At 29.6% G+C, this 25,077-nt stretch overlaps 1 protein-coding gene across 1 annotated transcript in view; it reads right to left on the bottom strand.

Moving 5' to 3' along the window:
- The window catches only part of LOC148230606 (adipokinetic hormone/corazonin-related peptide receptor variant I-like), an 89,310-nt gene that overhangs the window by 12,043 nt on the left and 52,190 nt on the right, over positions 1 to 25,077 (bottom strand). Inside the window, exon 3 of the mRNA XM_088195694.1 lies at positions 12,114 to 12,318. Coding sequence (XP_088051820.1) covers positions 12,114 to 12,318 — 205 coding nt within the window. The remainder of the gene's footprint in view (positions 1 to 12,113; positions 12,319 to 25,077) is intronic.

Raw genomic sequence — 25,077 nt, forward strand, 5'->3', positions numbered from 1 at the left:
GAAATTTAGCTATTAAAATCATGAATTTTGGTATTGAAGCTATATGTGTAACGCATATTAAAGAATGGTATCGTAATTAAAATTAAGATTAAACGTCTTTTGAGAGAAAAAACGGTTTGAAATTTTTTTACCAGAAAAAAATTCGAAACAACCAAGATAGTATGGAAGCCAGTTGAAAAAAATTATAACAAATTTGTCAAACGTAATCAAATTTACATATGTCAGACAAACCGTAAAATTTCACAAAGAAGAATAGAACATAGATGCAATGCTTTAATGAAAAATTAATTTGGCAAACCACACTTTTTTTTATCAATTTGATACAACTAAAACTCTGAGCAAAATTATAAACACAATTGTAAAAAATCATATAAAAGCAAATTATGCAATAAAAAATATCACTAAATAAAAGAGATCACTTGAAAGCAATTTCAAATACTTGGTTACCAGTTTTAAACCAATCTAAATTAAATTTTAACAAAAGTCATAAGTATAAATGTGTGGCGACTGTCGACCACCATGAATAGTAACGGACAAAAAAAGGGCAATTGTCTCATTATTAATGCCCGTAACCAAGAATGTTCACTGTTAATAATGAGACAAACATCATGGCACAAGAGGGATTTCTTTTGACCACACAACACGGGTCGTTAAGAGCATCCCTTTTGTGACTAAACGGTGCGGATGCAATTAATCATCACAACAGCAAACCCTTTCCGTAGAATTCGAAAGTCGGAGCAAGCAAAAACTCGCTTCCAAATATGCAACATCCGATTTCTCGAATTCTATGAAGCGACTCCAGCGATTGGCTAGGAGATCGACGCACAAGCGTGATTGGCCAGCAAGGGTGCATCCCCTAAAAGAATATAAGCCCGGACTCCGACGAGGAGACGGCAGTTGATCCGAGTTGATCCGCAGTGGACACTAGACCTTGGCAGAGGGCCCAAGGACAATCCACGAGAGTCAAGCGAGAGTCGAGACGCTGAGGCACGAGACAGACCAGACGCCAGAGAGTGGAGTCAGCGGCAAACGACGACCAGCGGCCTTCCTGAGGAACTAGCTACGCGCCCCCACCTGACACTCCTGACACCTGTCGCATGCAGCTTGAGCCATCCTGAGCATCATCAACTGCACGAACTCCGACATCACGAGAAACGTCACGCCATATTCGTCCATTAACAAACTTGTAAATATAAAATAATAAACAGTCTAATAGGATTCGACCAGGAGTCTCATTGGCCGCGAGGTCAGCCACCCCTAGGGTTACGTTCCCTAAAAATGTATTTAAACAGACCAATTCGAAAATTAATGTACTTGCTGTTCCCTTAGTAGCAAACAAATGGAAACATATTAAAACGCAAGATCAAGTCAAGGACTACGCAGCTCAAGGGCCTGCGGTGGCTGGGATAAAAATTACGCCCATGATGATGACACCAACATCGGTGTTCGAAATGGCAAACGAGATGCTAATAAGAAAAGGCGCGATACGAAAGCTCTCAAATCTCAAAAAGCTAAGTAACATGTTAAATAAATCCGGTAAATAGTTAAACAAAAATATAAAACCAAACGTTAATTTTTGTATGTATTTATGTTTTGGTATAAGTTCTCGCAAGTATTATATGTTATTGAGGCATTATTCGGCTTTTTTTCGCGTGTTTTTTTTACCGTGACCCAGTCGAAATATCATGGTTAAAAATCGACACGCAAACAACCCGATAGCGCCTCAATTACTGATCGCTACATATATATTTATATATTGTGTATTATTTTTGATTCATATAGAGATATTTTAAAATATAATTTTACTTGTTGATTAGCAGCAGGGTCATAAATTTTATATTAACACATATCATTACCGGCAATTTGTCTTTCTATGAGAAAAAAACAAACTGAGAAGGGGCAGGATAAATAGAGTTATATAATTAAATTTATTGCATCGTCAGTAATTTTAAAAGATAGATTATTTAATATTTGACATTAATTAATTGTACTCAGTAATTGAAGTTTGACTAGTCCAAGAAATTATTATATTAAAGTGACTAATACTAGTATAAATAAAACGTAACGTTACGCAAATATATCGACCGGAAATAAGTAGATAATATACCTATTTTTTAAATATGTGTGTGTACAAAGATCTCCCGATAAAATATTATTCAGCACAAACGGTACAAACGTATGCAATCGGGTGAAAACTAAAAATGCGTACGTTCCTTTGATATTCGTGATGAAACTCGATTTTTTTATATAAAAAATTTACGCCTCTTCTGCTCAATATTGGTATGTGACGATTGCGGAAATACGCCCGAGGCAATTTCAAATACCCCTTTTTATAATACAAATACCTAAAGTATATACAAATACAGACTGGGTTCACATGTGCATATTGTATATGACAATATAAAATTATATACGTGCTTGAAAAAAAAGTGTATCATTACATGTGGTGAATCAAAGGCAAATATATATATATATATTATACATTAGTTAATACATTGAACGTATTGAATGATAAAATCATTAATTTGAACCAAACTGATACTGTTAGAAAAGTGTCATAGTTTATCACTTTATTCAAAATTAATTTACTACGAAGATACCTTTCAAAAAGGAAATCCTTTAGTCCTTAACTCAACCATTAATTATAAAATAACGACGTTAAAATTCACACTGAGAAACCCATTAAAATAATATAGTAAAATACTTTAAAAATCGATAATGTAGAGAATGAGTCCACTCACTGGCCAATATTAGCTTTTAATTTGTTGTTTTATTTTTTCGCATACAATAAATGTACATAAGAATTCTTATGAAATAATTAATCATAAAAAAACATTAAAGTGTATATATTATATATTTTTATGAATTTAATTATTTTAATTTTCTTGAGTTTTCGACTTTTCATTTTTTATTTCTGAAAAATCGAATTTCTATAAATAAATTTAGTCATCAATCAAGTCAATTTTCATGGTTGATTGCTATTTGACATGCTATTAATCATATTAAGTATGTTCACAGATCAAAATTATTTCTTATACTATTATAACGCGGTTTTATAAGTTTTAAACGTATTTTAATAAAATCATAAACTTGCAAGCCAATTTTTTTTTAATCTTTCATTGTAACCTTACATACGCAATGCATGCTTACATACAAAAAAAGACAATCAGACATAATGAATACCAACAAGGAAGCAGATAATAAAGCCAGTCTGGCAATCAGTGACATCTACAATACATATATGTTTTTTTATAAATTATTATGTGTTTAATATTTTATAATCAATAGATATTACTTTGCAGTTGGGGAGGGTTTTAATAATAGCGCATTTTTATAAATAAAAATTTGAGTCTGCTACCTTTATTGCTATTTAAATATAAAAAAATAAAAATTCATTAGTGCTAATTTTTTAAATTATAATATTAATTCACTAATAGTATTACTCATTGGCATAAATAGTGTTAAAGTTCTAATAAAGTAACTTAAATTTTTTTTTTTCGGTTTCGAAATATCAACCTATTTCAATTTTATTTTATTCACACTTATATAATATAACAAGATATTAATAACACTTAATTGAATACATTTCGAAACAATCACTCTATACTAAAAGCATGTCAATTATATCCGAAACCTAACTAAGTACCCATTTGTTTTGTCTTCTCTTAAGTTCATCAAATATGGTAATTCGAAAGGATTCGAATTCAACGATTGCGGTCGCAGTGTAAATTTATTACATTCATTCGTCCATTGAAAATTAGTCCATGTACACAACAAAGCTTTATTTTCAGAAGTCCTGTCACATAATAGACGTTTTATCGTAAAGCTTTCAGAAATAAAATTCCCAACTCTATCGGCAGGCTCCTAGAAAGGATTTAAATGTACATACCCCTACATATATGTAATAACATTTTAAACTCTAAAGTTAGTGCTACGTCGTAACCTTTTTGATAAGATGTATAAAACATCTACAAGGTTCATACATAATGCAAAATATTCTTGTTTGCAGTGAATAACGACAACATGTCAAATTCAGACTAGGCAAGCTTTTACGCATTTAATCCATGCTGAAGAAAATTTGGGTCGAGGATTCCCATTAACATATTTAAAATAATCAATATCTAATTATACGTTTAATTACAGAACATTTTCACATTTTTAATACAAGTACATACAACAATAAATGCTTAATTACTTGCTGCTTTTATTTTATAAATTACAATAACAGTATAATATGTGAGTCTAAAAAAATGCCAGCTTTAAAGTGTCCATTTTTATGATATGAAAATTTTACGTATTAAAAATCAGAAATGATAAAAACAAGGACCGGTTTATTTAGCACATAATTTCACTATAAACCAGTTAAAACTTTAAAACATTTATTATTATAATTATTTTACGTGTCATACGTAGACGTAGAATTTAAGAAAACCGTTTTACATCAATAAGCATTTTATAAAAAAACAACCAATTTCCTCGTGAAGCAAATAATAATTAATTAAATTTATTTGAGCTTTGTTTCAAGAACCTATCTGCAAAGTTTAATTTAGTTTTTATTTTCCTTAATTATAACTTTAATTCAGTGCGTAACCAATTATTACCATTCCGCGTAATCTGACTATATTACGTTTGTTTGATTGTTCAGATTCAATTACAAACCCAAAAAACATTACTGTAGGCGAGCAAAGATATTGATTATTCTGATTAACAATTAAGATCTTTGTGGCTTTTCAAAGGGGAAAGTCTATTTGATGTTATACCTAATTTGCTTGAACCTCGAGGCTTATTCGCTAGATACAATATTGGATCGAAAAGAAAAGAAGAAAAAACATGTCTTACTGTAATATCCATTAGAACTACCGATGAGTTTAAAATTAAATCGAGTCACAAAACTCTTGGATCCTATCGCAATTTTTCAGAATTCGATCATTACAAATAATATAAAATGATCTGAATTTCTTAGTAAACAACGCTTTATAAGATTAAATTGCCGTAAATGTTTGAGAAAAACGCTAATGTTTCACGAAAATTTAATTACTTAATAATATTTTTGATATAGATAGATATGATACGATTCTACGCATACTGTTTTTTTATTTAATATAATTTTTTTAATATCAGTAACATATGTATATGTGAGTATATATGCAAACAGACATAATTAGAACAATACTATTGCATGCCTATATAACTACATAATATAAATATATAGTGTTTTGCATATTTAGGTCAATCGTAAATTAATAAACTAAATATGTAATAGACTGCATGCAATATTCGAACATTTACGATCCACTCCACAAATATCAGTGCGCAATCCACCACTAATATTTTTATTTTATTTTTTTTTTAAATATTTATAAAAAATTCCAAACTGAAATTAATTTCTTTTAGTACATATTAGTTTATTAATGAGCTATATTACGCAAAAGTATTTTTGCACATTTAGATATAATACAGAAAATGTATATTAGATTATAACATCTGTGTGCAAAAAATATTTTTTTATGATATGGGTGTTCTATTATACATAATTCAATTTCGCTTGTTGGTTTATTTGTAAAGGCAACAAAAACTCATTGTATCTGCATTGACAGTAAATAAATAAGAGAAAACATAATTTAATATAAGAAGATACGCAACTTTGTAATTGAATATTTATTATGCAGGATTAATAAATTATTTCGTAGTCTGAGAGTTAATGGCAAGTTTTTTATTCACAAGATTTTTAATCACACACTACACACAATGGTATTTAAATTTTATTATAATTATTATTTATTCTTATTTCTTACATTAACATTAAAACAATGATGGCAAAACCTTTCAACGATAAAATACTGCTGTTAACATGAGTTAAAACAGTTTATGGACAAGTGGTTTTACGGTAGCTTATATACCATAAGTATATTTATAGTCATGTATGTGCTTGGAAAAAATATTGCGTATCAAAAGTAACCATAAATCGCCTGAGACACAATCATATGTTGGTGTCAATATTGAGCATGTTATATGTGCAAGTCTTTAATCTAGACCTTTTAACTTAATTATGTATTTTTCCCTTGATAATGTATTCTAGATCAAATCAACAAATATTATTCATTTACAATGTTCATATTGACAAGTAAAGAACAATAATGAAACGCAACTTTCGGGATTGCTGTGATTTTTTCAGCCAGATATTCGCCGGAAAAGCTATGAATAATTCAATGTTTATGATATGTAATTTACCAAAAAGTGTCCAGAATATGAGAGTCTGTCAAGTGGTCTTCGCTGTGATTTTGATTCGTGATTGCCAGTGACTAGTGATGTGATCAAGTGTCTCATTTTTTATAATGGTCGTTCGAGGAAGCTTGGACAAATAGAAGATGAAGCAAATTGAGGGGCAATTGTGTTAGAGTGTAACTTCATATCCAAGTACAAATAAATTATTGTAGTCTTGCATGCATCTCGTATCTGTACCAATGTCAAAGTGAAGAGAGAAGCGATTGCTTCTTCTATATTTTGAGTTTTAGTCGATTTTTCGACGTAGCTCCACTTAGTGCGAGTTTAGATGAACTCTAGTGTTTGGAACACACGAGAGTCGGTGGTAAAAAGGGAAAGTTATTGGTAAAGATTCTCATTTACAGATAATTTTAGATGAATGTTAATTATGTGCGCTATGTATACACTGGTTTAATCCATATGGTGAATTTTTTTTTCATTTTGACGCGTCCATCAATTTTTTTAGATGGAATTAGATAAGTGATTTTCTTGTAAGAATCGTTTGTTTTAACAGGTGGAAATTTTGCAACACTGCACTTGTCTTGTATATCAACGCTGTAGAAAAAATGGCAAAGGATACAAATACGGATACTAAGAAAATATATCTACAACAACAATAAATACTTCGCCTCACATTGCTTCCAGAAAATAGAGATATATTTGAGAACGCTATGGACTAGCATATTGTACAGAATGCGAATCGACAATAAAGTATTGAAGTGACACGCGCTCCGCAAAACGAAGCCGAGCATCTTCGATACCCTATCGCAAACTTTGCCGATGTACATATAAAATCCCTATCCCTGCTCGAACTTCACTCATCAAGTCATCGAAAAAAGAATTTCTGCTTCAAACACCTCCGCCTAAGAATCTTTTGTTTGATAAACCATTGTCGTTTTGATGATTTATAATCTCATTGTTAAAAACCCACACAATTATTTCAAAGATAAGCGTGGAATTTTCAGAAACGCAGGAACTGCTCTATGTAACTAAACTATTAAATCAGTTATTCAATTCCATGGTGTCTCGATGCTCGGATGCTGAGAAATATTTAGTAAAATTCCTTTATATTCTATATTGTTTTTAATGCTTTTAATAATTCTAATTTAGTTTTAATAGAGACATAGTAGGAATGACCACATATGAAGCAAGTGTAATAAAAAAATTCAATAGCGAAAGACAACTTGCCTTTTGTATAAATTATTACATTGTAAAAACACTGATTTAGTGAAATATAGAGGCTTATAATTGTTTTACTTTTTCAGATTACTAATAAAAAAAAAGTATAACAAAAACTGAAGTTTACGATCAAACGTTTCACAGATTACATCTAATTTGCGATGATATTTTGAAATCAATATTTGATGATAAAAAAAACAATACTTAAAAAAAGCAAAAAAAATAATAATTCAAATTATTGGACGACTTATATAATATAACAAAAAAGTTGTTAAAATAAAGCTTATATTGCTATTAGTTTTAGAAACAAATAGACTTGATATTTATAGTCAAAGAAGTATTAAAAAAGTTTTCACGACGGTAAGAATTTTTATCTGGTCTCTGAGAGTCTGTATAAAATTAATTAATAACTCTTTAATGAACAAGTTAGTTAATATAAATTTTCTGCTATAAGTAAAAACTTTTAAACGCTTGAAATAAAAATTAAAAATGAAAAATTTGTAATCTGCCCTTATTGGACATTAAACAATTTCTCCATTTAGTGGCAGATAAGTGAGTCGCCCATCAGCGATTCATTTTGTAACTGAAGATATCATGTTTGCCTTTACTTATAATTTTTTTTTCCACTTCAAGCACTTCCTATACTGGATTTTTATTAAATCCTTCGCAAACTAATTAGGATGATTCGTTAGCCTTTCTTTATATTTTATATTTCTCTTGTAGATCTCTTCTTTCACCATTAATATATTATATTCAGATTCCGGTGGATGTATGATTTTTTTCAAACCATGGGGCATCCTGTATCATCCTTAGCATTTTATTTTATTTTTATGTTATATCTATATTAGGGCCATAGTTGTATCCCGTACATCCAAACCGTTTTTATGATAGAATTTTATACGAGCAGTTAACTGACAACTGAGAGTTTCTCTCTAGTAGCCAATAATATTTTCTTAGGGCACGTTTGCTCCATATATGTGTCTTCCATGAGAAATTTGTCTGCTTGTGATCGTCGCCAGTCGACGAACTATTAATGAAACATATAGCACTTTTGGGTTTTGAGGTCAAAGGGGCGTTACTTTGCAGCCTAATAGACGCCGGAAAAGCTCGTAAAAATGTATTGTACAAACATATTATATATATATACATTAACACACACATATATATAGAGAGAGAAATGTAGGTGCTGCTATCAGGCAGTGGAGTTGAAATGTGGTCGGAGAGTCTTTGCCGGCGTGTTGAGTTGTGGTGTCTGTGAAACAGCTGGAATTCGTCGTGATGTGTTTTCAAAATGATCTCGGGTTTGGTGATATTTGCGCACAGCGAAAATTTTGATCATAAATGCTCAATATAAACATACGTATATGTATATTTAAGAATACGTCAATATATATATTAAAAATAAATTATTTCTGTATATGTATATCACATATTTCAATAAGATTTTAGTTTATAAATATCATGTTTTAAAAATATGTATTATAATATATATTAAGTTTATAAATATCATGTTTTAAATATATGTAAGTATAATATACTTATACATTTTCTATAATTTCACAATTTTTACTTTAAAATAGAGAAAAATATAAAACAGTTGGAATTAAAAGTGAAATATATTTACAATTAAACAATCATCTATGTTCAGAATTTTCGCTGTGTGGAATTTTTGAGTCGTCCCCCTTCTGCGTCTCTTCTGAGTGACTAAGTGTCATTTATTTAATTATGTTGGTTAGAGATAGCTTTGGTGAATAGCAGATGAGGATATTTGCGTGCTAATTGCATCGCTTCATGGATACACTCACGAAATATTTCGTAGGTGTGCCTAAAATAAAAACGGTTCAAAAGTCCATTCCGAATATCGGTATCCAAAGGGTAAAATAAAAATCTCAATATGCGCAGGGTAGAATGTATTATCTAGATAACGCGCATCCTTCATAATCAAATAGTACTTTTTTGCGGTTTTTATGGGTGATTAATATCTCGGGACGGATGTGTTATTATATGGTATATGTAATATTTTCAGTTATTAACGCAATTGTTTGATCATAATATCTCTTTGCAATTGCTGTGTGTGCCTTACTTTTGAGACGTGTTGATTTTTATTTTCGTTCGTTCGAAATAATCGTTAAAAGGACCTCTAAACTTTAACAAATTATGCAAGTAATTGAAACCCTTACAGCGCTAATAGTGACTACAAATTATTGATAATTTTTTCATATATATCGGGAATGATGCTTTTAAGGAACGTCACCTGTCAAATAAATGTATATCTAGACAACGCATCAATAATTTTGATATAAATCCTAATGAAGAAGATAATATTTCTGAGGAAAAACGACATGAATATATATCGAAAATAGACGCTACAACAAAAAATCGAAAAACATTTGTATTAGGAAAAATCATTTATTTTTCGCTTATTAGTAAGCCTTTATAATAATAAAAAAACAAATTTAATCCTAATGGTTCCCGTTAGTCCCAATTATATGTTTTTTAAACATTTCCGAGAATCAGAATTACTTTATTATTTAGATCAAACATTGCCAATCTTATAAATCTGTTCGATATTTGTAAGTTTTTATAAAGTAAACTGCTTCTTTCAGAAAATAAATTGTGCTTGCACGTGCACTACTTTCGTGTCCATTTTTTGCATTGTTCTAATTGCATTTCATAGAAATGCAATTAACAGATTTGGGGTTTTTATGATATTCTTTTGTCGGTGTGCTTTGAATACGTTATTGCTACATACATACGTGTCCTGTCTATGTATTATGGATGCAACATATGTATATATGTGCTCGAATTAAACTAAAACATTTTATTTAAAATTTTGCTGGGCTATGTTTTGTTGAGCATAAGCTTACATAAAATAGTATTTAAAGTCTCTAATATGCTAGCAGGGCTTAAATACCAAAGAGCATGATATTACAATATCAAATTGGACACAAATACTGAAAATAAATGCTGCTAGATATTGCATAATCAAACCACAGCGAAAGCTCAAGGGCAGCGAAAGCTAAAACGCCATAGACTCTTATTTTATCGCTCTATTTTAAATTTTATTGAAATTGGATCAATACTTACGGAAATAATATAATAAAATTTTCCTATGTATTTGACGGATAAAGTGATAAACTAAAAAATGAAATACAATTGACGTTTTATATTTTTTAATAAATAAATCAACGGTGAGCAATCTGTGAACTTTTCTTTTGACGAATTGCGGGTTATTGAAATTTCCATTTGACAAATTTACGGGTCGGTGAACTTTCCTTTAACCAAAATATTTAATGGATCATATAATAGAACATCCGTCCAGAGACGTTAAAAAAAATACTTTTTGTTTGGAAAGGACGCTGTGTAGTGACCGATCGCCAGAGTAGCCATCTGAACCGTTTATTTTGAGGCGTGAACACATTTCGGAGACAAGTCCATGAAGCGATGAAATTTGCTCGTAAACATCCTCATCTGTGATTCGCCAGAGCTGTCTCAAACCAACATTAAAAAAGATAAGACACTTAGTCACAGAAGGGAAAGAGACTCCACAGAGTCACAACAGCAGAAAAAAGCAGAGACAAGCCAGGAGACACGAGAACACTTCACAGCTGCTTCACCGAAATCACAGTCGACAATAATACAACTCTCTAACTTCCAAGGTCTGCCATATACATATGTTGTTTTTTATACATGTTTATAAAATAAATATTGATTAGCGTTTGTGGCTTCTATTTAGCTGCAAAACCCGAAAGTATATCACTCATAAATTACTAATTTGATTAAAGACAACTTTAATGGTCAATTGATCGTATAGTGTATAAAATTATATATTTTTTTAGTTTGTTTCAATGAATTGGCTTTATTTTTATTATTTTGTACAATTGTTCAAATACAAATACATTGAAACCAGTAACTTGTATTTTTCAAACGTATGTTTATAAATTTATTTAACATAGTTGAAAAAATCGGATAAAAAAATGCATAAAACCACAAAGACCTGCTAATGCTTCATTATTAAAAGAGAATAGCAATTAGCTCGTCTTTAAAAGAAACACGCTTTTCTTAGAAAAAGATCCCTAGAGCGCCGCAAATAATTTCCTCTAAGAAATACTGATATTTTCGCGAAGATAGCTCATTCCCACTGCGCTCAGTTGACCAGAAGAACCTTACCCGAGTGGTTCAGAGCCCTTCGGCACCTTCATCCAATTTCTTAATATACGGTCCATTCTCATTGAATCCAATTCGGGTAGTATCCATTCGACATTATAATTTGGAGATTCGACAATACAGAGACTTGTAGCTAAGGGTGCCTTTCTCTTTCCTAAAACTCATTAACCCCTGAAGCTTCACCCGATCACCAAAACCCAATCAACCAGAATAATCGGTCAATATTCGGAAAAACCACATTAGAACCAGCTTCCAACTTTACAAGACGAAGCTATTAACAACATCTCATAACTAATTTTTGTTTACCGTGGACTACATAAAATATGTATATAGAGCGATAAATAGATATTGAAAACAATCACATTTTTATATTCCTAATAAGCGTACACAATAATACTTAATGAACACATGTCAAATAAAAAAGCAATTAATCCCGAACCCAATTTAGACCCTTCCACATTATTCTTGTTCCTGAAAGATAAATGTACCCTTTAATTACATACCTTTCGTCTCCCTGGATTTCTTGGATATTTCGCAGAGTATACATGTATAGGCGACGCTGATGACCAGGAGCGGTATGAAGTACATGGCAGAGACGCAGAACAAATTATAGGCAATCTCCTGTGCCCTAGACGTGAAGAATCCAAACGACACACACTGCTCGAAATCGGGAGCGTTCGGATGCTGTGACACGTGAAACACCAGACTCTGAAAATAGGCAAATTACCGATTTAACCAAATGATTGCTATGGTTATAAAGATGAATGAATTGTGATTCAAGTGAGATACAAGTTTGTATGAAAGTAAAATGTCTTATTAAAATTAAACGGGGAAAAATGTAACAGTTTTTTACATATAATGAGCATCTATAAAATTAGTCATATTCTATTTTTTTAAACGTATGTTTAATCGTAACCCAACCTATGATAGAATAACATTTGGTAACTTAATGGTAATTACATGCAGTCTGGTAATTTTTATCATGCTATTAGTTATTGCCTTTATCGAAATAAGAACAGGCCAGTCACTTGAATTCTTTTTTTATTAATTCAACATATTTTAACATATTGCGCGACCAAATTTGTTTTGTAAAATTTTAGTGGTATTAATTATATCCCAACATTTAATTTTATTATATGTTAACTATGACCCTCGGTTTGAAAAATTTTGATGTATTGAATTACAGTTGTTTCAAAAGAAAATTTTAATTTTACGATTTCATTGTATAATTGCTCAATGTCATTCCTAATTATTGAATATATTAACATTTTATTTGTTCATCGATGCTTAACTGATTGTTATATTACATAAATATAATAATAACATTATAGCGTATATATTTTTACTCATAACCAGTGTTTTTAGGGTTCATAGAAAACCACCGAATCTTTTTGAATGCGAAATGGCAAGTGCAAGATTGCAAAAACTATATTTGTTACATAAATATTCTAATAAGAGAGCGTACGAAAATATACCAATACAATATACCCCACGAATTTTTGTAATTGGCCGTCGCGTCAAGAGTAGGTGAGTAAGGACACCTTACCCAGTCGAACCAAGCGTATATAAGCGCAAACACAGCATACATGTACCGTTAAAAAATATACTTTCATCACCACTGCTGCCTGACTTGAAACACGATAAAGCCAAACTCGCACCAAATAAAGCTACGCGTGCCATCGACACAGTTGACTGAGAAGATTGAGAAAGCAGTCGCTTCTCTCTTCACGTCAACCCTGATCCAGCTGTGAAGTCCAAAATCCATAGTCCAACTTGATCTTTGGAAACGGACAGATTATTCAGACGCAAACAGGGTTTTAAAAATCACGTATTTGTAGTAAATACTAGGTGTACAAATAAACAGAATAATAATAATGCATATCTAAATAACTTTGCCATATATAAAAATTTAAAACTTAAGTTAAGATAATTTTTTTATAAAATTGTATAATTGAGATATCTCTTGTGGTACCACAAGGATCGAATATGAGTCTACTATTGTTTGTGCTATTTATAAATTATATTGTGAATGTAACAAAAATGTTTAATTTAAATATTATACATACGTCAATTAAGTGTGTGCCGATATATAAATAAAGTAGTGAGAATGCTAAATTATTATTTGGATACAGTAAATAGTTGGTAAAGATAAAATCAAACTATAATTATTATTATAATAAGTAGTGACGAATGAGTACAAAATATAATTAGTATATCCTTGAGTACATAAATAAATTAAAAATCACATTGCATATAAAAATCAAGACTTTAAAAAAAATATTATATTTAAGTGGATTAAGATACACAATAAGTATGAATGCAAAAATAAAAATACACAATATTTTTATTGTGCTTAAATAATATATGAAATAATGAATAAAATAGAGAAAATCTTATTTTATTCTTAAATAAAATCTTTATTAATAAATGTAATCATCTACAGTAGTATTATAATCAAATATATTGATAAAAATACTGGTTATATTTTTTCTTGCTTGTTTTAAATTAGTTTTCTCTAAAAGCAACTATTTAAGTGCCTCCTTAATCCATAAATCCTCTCCTATCGGTTTAGCATTTAATTTTTTAGCGTAGTTGCCGACAATATGTTTTTTCATAATATGCGATTAAATAAATACATTTTATAAAATTCGGCCTTTGAAATTTTCCACCATTAATTATTTTAATTCTGAAAAACGATCGTTAATTGGTTTCTACGTAAATCGACACTCGTGTTATCTAATTAATAGATTAATATGCTTAATTTAATGCTAAAAAATGTACATCCTTGAATTAGGTTTACTTTTATTTTTAAATTTTGCTATAAAATAAAGCTATTATTTTTTAATGTATAACGTAACCAAATAATTATATTGAAGGTCAAAAAATTGATTTGCCCTCCTATTTTTTATTCAAAATTATTAACAAACTAAGGTCGCAATTAATTTTTTTAACAAACATCTATTGTTTATTCATCTTTAATAATAATTTAATAAAAGTTTTTCTTGTTTTTAATTGGAAAGACGATACGTCTTCTAAGCGAGTTCGCAGACAATTCATTGTATCAAAGCATCTTCAAAGAAAGTAATCAATAATTTACTTTCTATTTGATATATTACCCGAGTTTTTAAATTAATTACATGTGTTAAATCACCTCCATAGAAGAAAATCACTATACAAACAAGATAATATTATCAAAATATTGTATTAAATCCCATAAGTTCTCATTGCTGATATCAAAATCTAAACTAATATTGAGTAGTATTAATAAGATATATTTTAACAAAGGGCAACGTGATCCCTAGAACACAACATTCCAAATACTGCCGAATATGTGCGAAAAGCTTTCACGTCGTGTCGGGTAAATAACATATATTAACGGGTATAATATTCGATGTTCACTAACGTCTGTTTGGTTCGCTGCTTTTCAATATCCGCTTGATCCATACATCCATTATCGACAATACTGCGGAAGCACATATTTCTGTATAAAAAGCATGAAAGTTTTATAAACTAGTATTAAAACAGTGCCAATGGTTTCACATTAACTGTATACATTACATAGTACAATGAAAACTTTATTCAAATCAAAATTATATATGTACTATCCAGAAATAACTAATGGAATGATATAATTTTCGCCCAAAGTATACGTTCAAACTCTTACATTAAAAATAATGAAAAAATACTTTTGAAAACATACACGTGTGACGACTATTAATGTTTTAATAAAAATATTATACTCTTTTATAAGATTTCCTGGTATTCAGGCTATTTTTTCAATACCGAAATACTGGTTTATTTAATAAACCTACACAGCAATATGACGAGCAAATTTTTGTTAGTGAACTGTTTATTACGGCTGAATAAACTTCAAAAGTTGAAATGTGATATTTTCGCCCTTTTGCCTATCTGAATTGCTAATACAAAGTTTTCAAAAAGCGACTGTAAAAACATAAATGTTTCGTCAGAAAAATATATTCAATTATAACAGGATTCAATGTTAATTTTTGACATTTTTCTATATCATATTTTGATATATCCAAATTCAGCAATCAAACAACCATTCATTAGATATCAGTTGTGGAATAGTGCTTTATTAATTTTTAAACAATATATTATTGTACATATATACTTAGACATTATTACATGATATACAAAAATAATGTTATCTAATAATTTCAATATATATTCAGCATATGTTATCTAATAATTTCAATATATATTAGCACTCCTTGTAACTATGTTCAAAATATTTCTTAATTAAGCTAATAAAGGCACCATAGCTAAACGGTGCGGATTTTTTCGTTCGTTATATATTTTCCCATGCAGCCTTCGTTGATCTACCAGGAATTCCCGACGTCTTTAGATACAGTTTGCCTCGCAAATTCTACAGCTTTCGCGCAAGTTTTACCAAAATGCCGTAATATAATGAGACCTCAAACCCAAATTCCCATTCCAAAGATGCGACACTCACCCTAATACCAGGCAGCGGGGTCTAACGCAACCCCTCTGTGGGACCTGTAGGTATTTCAGATCGTGCATTAGAAAGTTCGGTCGCGTATCGACGATGCTTCAACATTATATACATATATTAAACTTTTTTCTTTTAATGCGATATATTAATACACGCGTGTTGGGAATATAATATTAGAACTTTTTTCTACAACGATATCACTAATATAAATAACAATTTTTAGCAAGATTGACAAAAAAATTAGGATATAGTTTTTGATTTTTTTTTCAAAACTACACTATTTTTTTTAATAATTATTAAATTAGATTATGATACAAAGGTAATTATGGTACTTTTAGTGGTATAAGTAGCCACATAAATTGTTATTTGTATTGTTTATACAAAATACTGTTTTTGGTATTTTATAAAAATGTGCATAACATGCGATGTATGCGTTTATTTGTAAAAATGCAAACATTTTGCTTGTCGTACAACTTTTACAATAATAATACATATTTTTCTCGCCACTTAAGTCGTCTAAATTATAAAACAATAATGAGCAAACCATGGGTCCCATCCTCTGTAACAGGCGGGAGAAACTTTTATGGAGTCACAAAATTCAAAGAAATTTATTTGCCGAAAAATATCAAGTATCAGTAAAATAACAAAATAAAATTATATTGTCAAAATTTTTGTTCATTTCTGTGACTGCGAGACTATTTGAATAGCTCTTAGATGAAGTTCCAAGCGACGTAACGCAGATCGCGTACTCTCTCAGTCACTTAGCGACTGCCGAATAATCAACATGTAATGGGGATGACGTGTGACGTGTTCATAGGATGCATTATGGCTTGCGATTTTCAATTCAGATTCGAACATCATGAGTTTTTTAAAAGCAAATATCCCACAATAAAATCGTTTAATTAAATTTTTCGAAAAGTATTTCACATTGAAAAAAATATGTATACCCACTTACATAAATTAAACCATGGTTTTATTAAATAAGGATAAACTAGACAATAGTGCGAACATTAAACAAGCCCTGCGAAATCGTTGCACTAAGCAAGGATTGTCCCAAGATAATTGAATGTAAAATATTTATTTTATACTAGACATTTCTTATACACTTATAAAGCTAGTCACTGTTAAGATAATATATTCTACAAATAACTAAATATTTATTAATATTATTTATATGGTTACATTTAATGCATAAAATATAATTAAAATAATTTAGTTTAAAACTGAAATAAAATTACATACTGTTTAATTTAATAAAATACAACAATATTATTATCACTCGTAATAATCGTTAAGGCTGATTTTAAATAATTTATTAAATACAGATCTGTATTCTTATTGCTTCATGTTAGATCATATCTTTCATAATAAGAAAAAACATGGTGTAAAAAAATTACACTTAAATGTAGAATATAGTTTATAGAATATAGAATATAGTGGAGTTTAAGTCATATGATTTTTTTATTACAACATAATATATAGCGTGAGTACATTTATAAATATATTCCTGTTTGATATTAAACATATTTTTTTCAACTACTAATAAAAAATCTTTCTATGCGTTATAAAATATTATATTTATAAGGAATTTATATGTAACATTTTTAAATAATTAAATTTGAATATTCAATTTTAAGAAAATATATATAAAAAAGATTTTTCGTTACAAATAAAATTATTAAAAAAATAATAGATTATATAAAATGGTACACATATTAATAGTATCTTAAATTGGTGTTGACAAATTTATCACTATATTTTTTATTTAAATTTTACTTTAAACATTACGTTTAGAGAACACCGTTAATAACATTATGCCACTACGCCCACTTAATCACTATCATAAAGAGAAGCTCTACATTGTCTACGTTTAACGTATTCAAATCCAGAATAAATCTGACCTTTAATTTTCATGATAATTATAAGGGTATCTTTTTAAATAAAATTCTAAAATGAGAATTCTAGCGCCTTTGACACATATTATTTATAATAAAAAAATGCAAAATAAGTATTTTTTACATCAAAAGTATTTTGCGGAAACAGACGGAACATTTTTCAAGCAGAGGAAATACGATTCTCAAACAACCACAATCCGTGGCATACTTGACAACTAGCTTACTATTATAATATAGGAGTATATACTGGTTTATAAAATACATAATATATGTAGATATATTTTTTTATATTACCATACTTTAGATTATGTATTCTGGAATGACAACAAAGTACGATTTTAAAAATATAATAGCATAATGAAATTTACAAATTTACGAAAATTTGATTAAACCCTTAAGTATGTTCTATCTCGTAATAAAATAACGAAAAAACTACAAAATAATGTTATATTTATACTTAGTTCTAATGGCGTGCAATATAAGTTTTTCAAAGTTCAATACAAGTACTTACAAAGTACATGGATATTATAAAATAATATGTTGGCTGATTGCACCGCCTTTGTAAAGATTCTGTTCCTTTAAAAAAATTAAATAATATATGCCACCATCATGACCTACATATTGGTAAGCTAATTATTCTAAAAATAACTTTATGGCAAACCCTCAATGTTGCGCTTCTACGACTTTAAGAAAAAAAATCACACATATTTCCATTCGTCTTCCTGACAACAAACGCTCTAGAAACACGCTCTAGAAACATTTTGTTTCTCCACCGCACCCTTTATTACTTATCGCTTTTAACAATCACGCAATATATCTTAAAATCCACGAAGGGTTTCTATATTGGTTTCTTTGAAAAACGACTTTACGAGTATTTGTCTTAGCAACTTAAAGCAACACTATATATGTGAAATATTGCAAATGTGAATTCGGAGGAATATTCTGAAAGTAAATATACAGGAGTTGTATAAATAAAAGCTATTTGTAGTCGGTTTGTAACATTGCCTTTTCGCTAGGGTCCGCGTGATGTGAAAGATGCTCACCAGTATTCTATGATATTGCAATAAGAAAACGTTTCCACACTTAATAAATGCATAGAAATTAATGGTGAATGTTTAAAAATCATTTATGAGGTATTCTAAATATATTAGATAACCCCGAAAATAATGTCAATAATGAAAACAATGTTTATTTTTACTTATAATTTTTCATGATATTTTTTCCACCTTTCAGTCAAAATAACTGGCATAAAATGTTGGAGGCCTTAATTCAAAATATTCCGATAGCGCCTTTTCACATGGTCTGCATTAAAAAAATATGTCTAGAAAATAAATGATAGTCAGACGAATTAAGGTCTGTAGAATAAGGTGGATGAGATTAGACTTTTCAGCCAAGTTCCTTGATTTTATTGAGAATTCGTCATATCTAAACGCGCGAAACTATTCGACTTTTGTTGACAAGTACAGACATTTTCACTTCCTCGTGCAAACCTAATCACAATAGAAACTTGCTGTTATTGTTTGGCCAGGTTCAATAATTTCATAATGCATTTTAACCAAACACATAAAAAAACTTTTCTTAATGATTCCGACCCTTAGATAAACAGTGTCTTCACGACAACTGTTGCTGTATATCACTTATTTTTTTTATCTCTGGTTATAAAAAGGCGATTAAGAAATCGGCTTTAAAATTTTGAAAGACTTGTTTTCTTTGCTCAATTGGTGTAGAACCCACACATCTCGTCTCCAAGCCTTCCCAATCTTCTTAATGTGTATATTCACTATTAAATCAGACTGGTTAAGTTTCTTGGCCAACTGATTGCCAGCTTGAGTAGGATGATGATTAAAATTTTTTTTAAATCGACAATTTTATAATGCAAGCTTTTAAAATATTATACGTACTTTCAGAATATTCCTTATTTATAAATGTTAATAAAAATAATATTTTTTTAGCATGAACATATTTATTTTTTAGATTAAATTAAGACCATCGTGGCCTAACAGGTTACCCCAATGCGCCACGATGGTCGAAAACAAATTTTAAATTTATAAAACAAAAAAAAAACGTATATATACATAAATAGAACAGTACTTAAAAATAATAAACATAACAAAAAATTATAAAATATCAAAATTAAATGAGACAAACTGGATCAGCTCCTTGTAGCCAACATTAAACATGTCAATATGTAATGCAAGCGTATTAAGGAGCCGTATGGCCACAGCTATAGGCGAGTCGGCAAGTGCGGATGTCCTAGCCCTAACTGCCATCAAAAGAGGTCTCGATCGTGATTCTCGAAAATGTTCCGGAACCCAAAACTGGAATTCCTCGAGAATAGCTGGATTGTCGACAGCACCTTTTAGTAGTTTGAAAAAATGCTTTGCGACATACAGCTTTCTGCGAGAATTCAGCGAATCATATCCCAACGCCCCTAAAAGAAAGGCGCTGGGATATAAGTACGGATAATAACCAAATGTCCTTTTGTAAAGGTATCTTAAATACCTTTTTTGAATTTTTTCCACTAAAAGGGAATATTTGGCTATTCGGGGATTCCAAATTATAGATCCCGATTCAAGAATGCTACGAACTAAGGTGTCATAGAGGATGCGAATAACTGACGGATCGTCAAAGTGAAAGGCATTCCTCATAACAAAGCCGAGCATCTTGGAAGATTTATCACAGACGTCGTGTATGTGTAGAGAGAACCTCCATTTGCTCTCGAAAGTGATTCCGAGATCTTTAATGGAAGTTTCTCTAGTCAAAATGTTACCACCGAGATGGTAGAAATAAGCTGATGGCGAACGGGATCGAGAAAATGACACAGTATGGCACTTTCCGACACTAAAGGGCAGACGGTTAACGGAAGCCCATCTCCACAGAGAGTCTAAATCACTTTGTAGAGAGAAGGAGTCTGCAACAGATCGAATGCATTTATATAATTTTAAATTATCTGCGTACAGAAGAAAACTTGAATTTTTAATTGCTGTATTTATGTCATTAATAAATAACACAAAAAGCAGAGGTCCCAGATTGGATCCTTGAGGAACCCCCGAAGGGGTAAAATATTCCTTTGACAATCGGCCACCATAGATTACAAACTGTCTACGATTGCTTAAATAACTCGAAAATAACCGAGTTAAATTATCTGAGCAACCGAGGTTTGACAATTTTTTTAATAATAACGTATGACAAACTTTGTCAAAGGCTTTCTTAAAATCTGTATACATATTATATATCTGTATATATGTTATGTTGAATATAAAATTATTATTTAACGATAAATTTGTATTCCTAATTCATTAATTTCCGATATGTTTTACCAAATCATAATGGTTAAAACCATAAAATAAGTATTACGTTATCAATAAGTGATTAATATATTTTTGTATGTCCCTTTAGCGTTTAACTAAATTTTAGTTAACGACTCATGTTCCATGTAGTTTAAAAATAATAAAAACTGTAATGAAGTCGTAATTAAAAACACATGCTTAAATATAATTTAACCAGCAAATACATATCATCACATTACATTCAGATTGTTAGATTAGGGTTTCATAAATCAAACTTTATCTTATTACATTCTCCTTTGATTAAACAGCGCAAATGGTTTTCCGAAACAATTTCCCAGAAGATGGAAATATCGCACCGCACACTTGCGTGCTTAACCCAATTCTATGAACGACCCAATTTCTTATATCACACATTTTCGTCACTAAATCAGCGGATATTCATAAGAGGCACTTGGCCGTAATCCGTAATGCGAAAGAAATGTCCGAAAACCACGTATTCGTGAAAAATAAATGTAATGGTACGTATATTTGAATATAATAAAACCCACTTCTTCAAGTTCCAAGAAAGACCATTCGAAACTCATAAGGATTAAATAACCATTAAATTTCGACAATTACACTGAACGAAATTTTATTTAAGCATTTATTTGCCTGGTTGAGCGGTAAGGCTCTTGTTATAAATATGTTCTTACTTTTATTTTCAGTATAGCTATTAAATCTGATAATTTTATTTTGTACTATATTTTATGAGAAGCGTTTTTCTACACGCAGAAGCTACGAAGTCAAAAACCCTGTTTCTATTTGCTTCATAGATTTTTAAAAAGCATTCGATTGCGTAAAACACGATTATCTTATAGAGAGCCCAAGTTCTATCGGTGTAGATAACAGAGATGTAATTAAACTTTTTAAAAAAAAATTTGGAATCTATAAGATCAAACTAAAATATTATATTACATATAGGTGTCAGATAGATCTGTGTTCTTTCTCTCACTCTTTTCGATATATAAACTATATTTAAATAAGCACTCCGCGGATAAAATGGAGTAAAAAGAGGTGGGGAGATAATTAGTAACATCAATATGCTGGTGTCACGGAAATATTTGCTGATACCGTTGATGACCTTTAAAGATAGTGTAAATAAAAAAGGTCCTACGAATAAACATCGATAAAATAAAAAATATGGTTATAAGCAAGCTCCTCATGGTCATGTAAGCTTAACATTATACTGAGAATTGAAATGGTATCGTTAGGGGTTAAGAAATCCGTCTGAAAAATAAAACTGGTTTTCGTTTTTTTTTACAAATCAAAAACTAGCTTACCGGTTTGAACCGTTCTCAGAAAATTGAGATATTTCGTATGCTTTAAATTATCATTTAAAAAAATTAATAAGTAAATATTTTCTTTTAATTTTGCAAAAAAAAATTCTTGTTTATAAATATAGTATTCATTGTAAAATAACCAGAAATAGATAATAAAATGCACGTAAAAAGTATACTTGACAATATTACATTAAGTATTTTGTTTGCAGTAGATGTACAAAATAAATTATAAATTGTAGAAAATTTAAGATAAAATACAATATAATGACAAAAACAAATAGATTATTATTTTATACATAGCCAAAAAAATATATACAAAAATATTAAAAAATACCACAAACAATTAAACGACATTAAAATTAGAAACTAGAAAGATGTGTTAGGCAGTTAATTTATGTTTTAATGCTATACAAAAGGGAAGAGAAGATACCTAATGGTCTACCGAACAGAAGAGAAGAACTACAAGTTTTTTTAGATATTCAAGAATTCTCATTTCAGAGACATAGTTTACAAATCAATTATCAAAGAGAGTATTGACCAAGTAAACACACTGGGGAATAATATTAACTACTACAAAAGGCAACAATACTTTGAAATGCAATAAGGGAAATAAAATGTGATATTTTACAACTAGTAAACCAACATATTGGCACACTGATCTTTAAAAAATGGCAAACAGCTACCTAGATATAGAAGAAAGCTTTGAGTTGAGTTCTGATCATTCAGTAGTGATTTTGATTTTTAGTGGATGAATAATTAGGAGAGAAATTAGATCAACTCTCACCAACAAAACGACAAGCTTCCGAGTAGAATTGAAAAACAATATTAAATTGAATGTGTAATTAAAAACAAAACAGCAACTCGAAGAATAAGCTGAATACTAATTTAAGAAAACCTAAAAAACATCTTGGGTCAATAGGAAATAACTCACACATAAGACAGTAAGCAATAATTACATAGAAGAGATGATAAATCTGGCAAATGAAAAAAGAAGGGCATTGAGAATATGCTATCAAACCAGAGACCCTAATGATGAAAATATTCAAATAATAAAACAAAAAATTCTGAAATTAAAAAAGAATCAATTAATAATTACCTGAATGATTTCACAGTAAATATTCAGAATATTCTTTATGGAAATCAATGAAAAGGTTAAAAAGACCTATAACCCATATTCCATTAATCAAAGCGATAAATTGAGATTGAGCGAGAGATAACCAACAAAAAGTTTTAGAAGCTTTAGCTAACCATCTTGAGGAAGTCTTCAAACCCAATGAAATTGAAATACAGGACAGCGACACAGGAAACGAAATAGAAAACCAAGAAAATGAAGAAATTAAATCAAACGTAGGAAGGAATACCTTTTATACATGAGTTCTGAAATATGAGTTTCATACCTCAATAATGGAAAAAATTAAATGAAAAAATATGTCGAAATAAAGATAAAGATGTATTGGTTGCGAAACACGCCTATATTCGGAGACAGCCGAAAAAGTGTTTCATTAAGCCAAAGACCAACTTATAAATAAAGTGCTCAACAACATGACACCAGTAGAACAATTTTTTTTATTAATATATATTAAAACTTGGTAATACAAGATTCAATAAATATTTTTTAATTAATTTCTGTTCTTTGTGCACCCTTTCTTTGTCTTAAGAAGTTAAATCTTCTCTTCTCTATTTGCAGGGACAATGTAATGAAAAGGCATATATTTATTTACGCTTAACAGGGGTACTGTATTTATTTATAGGTAATAAAATAGAAATAGCGTATTGTTGCCTTACTCCTTAAAATATCACTAAAAATAAAATAAATGTATTTGACTTGAAACTATTTTTTGCAAATAAATGCAATGTTTTTCATAATTATATAGGAAATACTTATTTAACTCCATACATTCCATAAATTATTAATAAAAACAGTTTATTTACATTTATATAATAAATAATAAATATAATAATTTAAATAATATAATTTCATTTATATAATAAATAATATCAATACATAATATGGTTATATAGTAATTTAATACCAATATTAATTTCAATAATATTTAATAAATAATAACGAAAAATGAGATGATTCTTTTTTTATTTATTATGTATTATATTATCGTAATATTTATTATATTGTCATGAAGGAACTTTACTGTTTAGGCTTTACCAATTCGTTGAATAGAATTTGCCCAAAAGATGGAGAATTTACAGCACTGTGTAGGTATGCATACTGTCGAATTCATTAAGACTGATAAAGTTCTTTTGAAAAAAGGATTAATATATATTTTATGCATCGTTGGCTCTTTTGAACCTGAGAATCCGTATAGTTAATGAATATATATCTTATATAATAATGAAATACATTGCATTAATTTGCAATATAACATATTGCATTAAATTAAAGTTATTAAAAAATGAGAGTGGATATAATTTTTTTTTTTTTTAAATTACGAATTTTCCCGAATTTATAAATGAATAAACAACGGAGCATA

Source organism: Plectrocnemia conspersa, unplaced genomic scaffold (genome assembly GCF_051122295.1).
Source record: "Plectrocnemia conspersa isolate PC_06_02 unplaced genomic scaffold, ASM5112229v1 ptg000010l, whole genome shotgun sequence".
Classification (NCBI taxonomy): Eukaryota; Metazoa; Arthropoda; class Insecta; order Trichoptera; family Polycentropodidae; genus Plectrocnemia; species Plectrocnemia conspersa.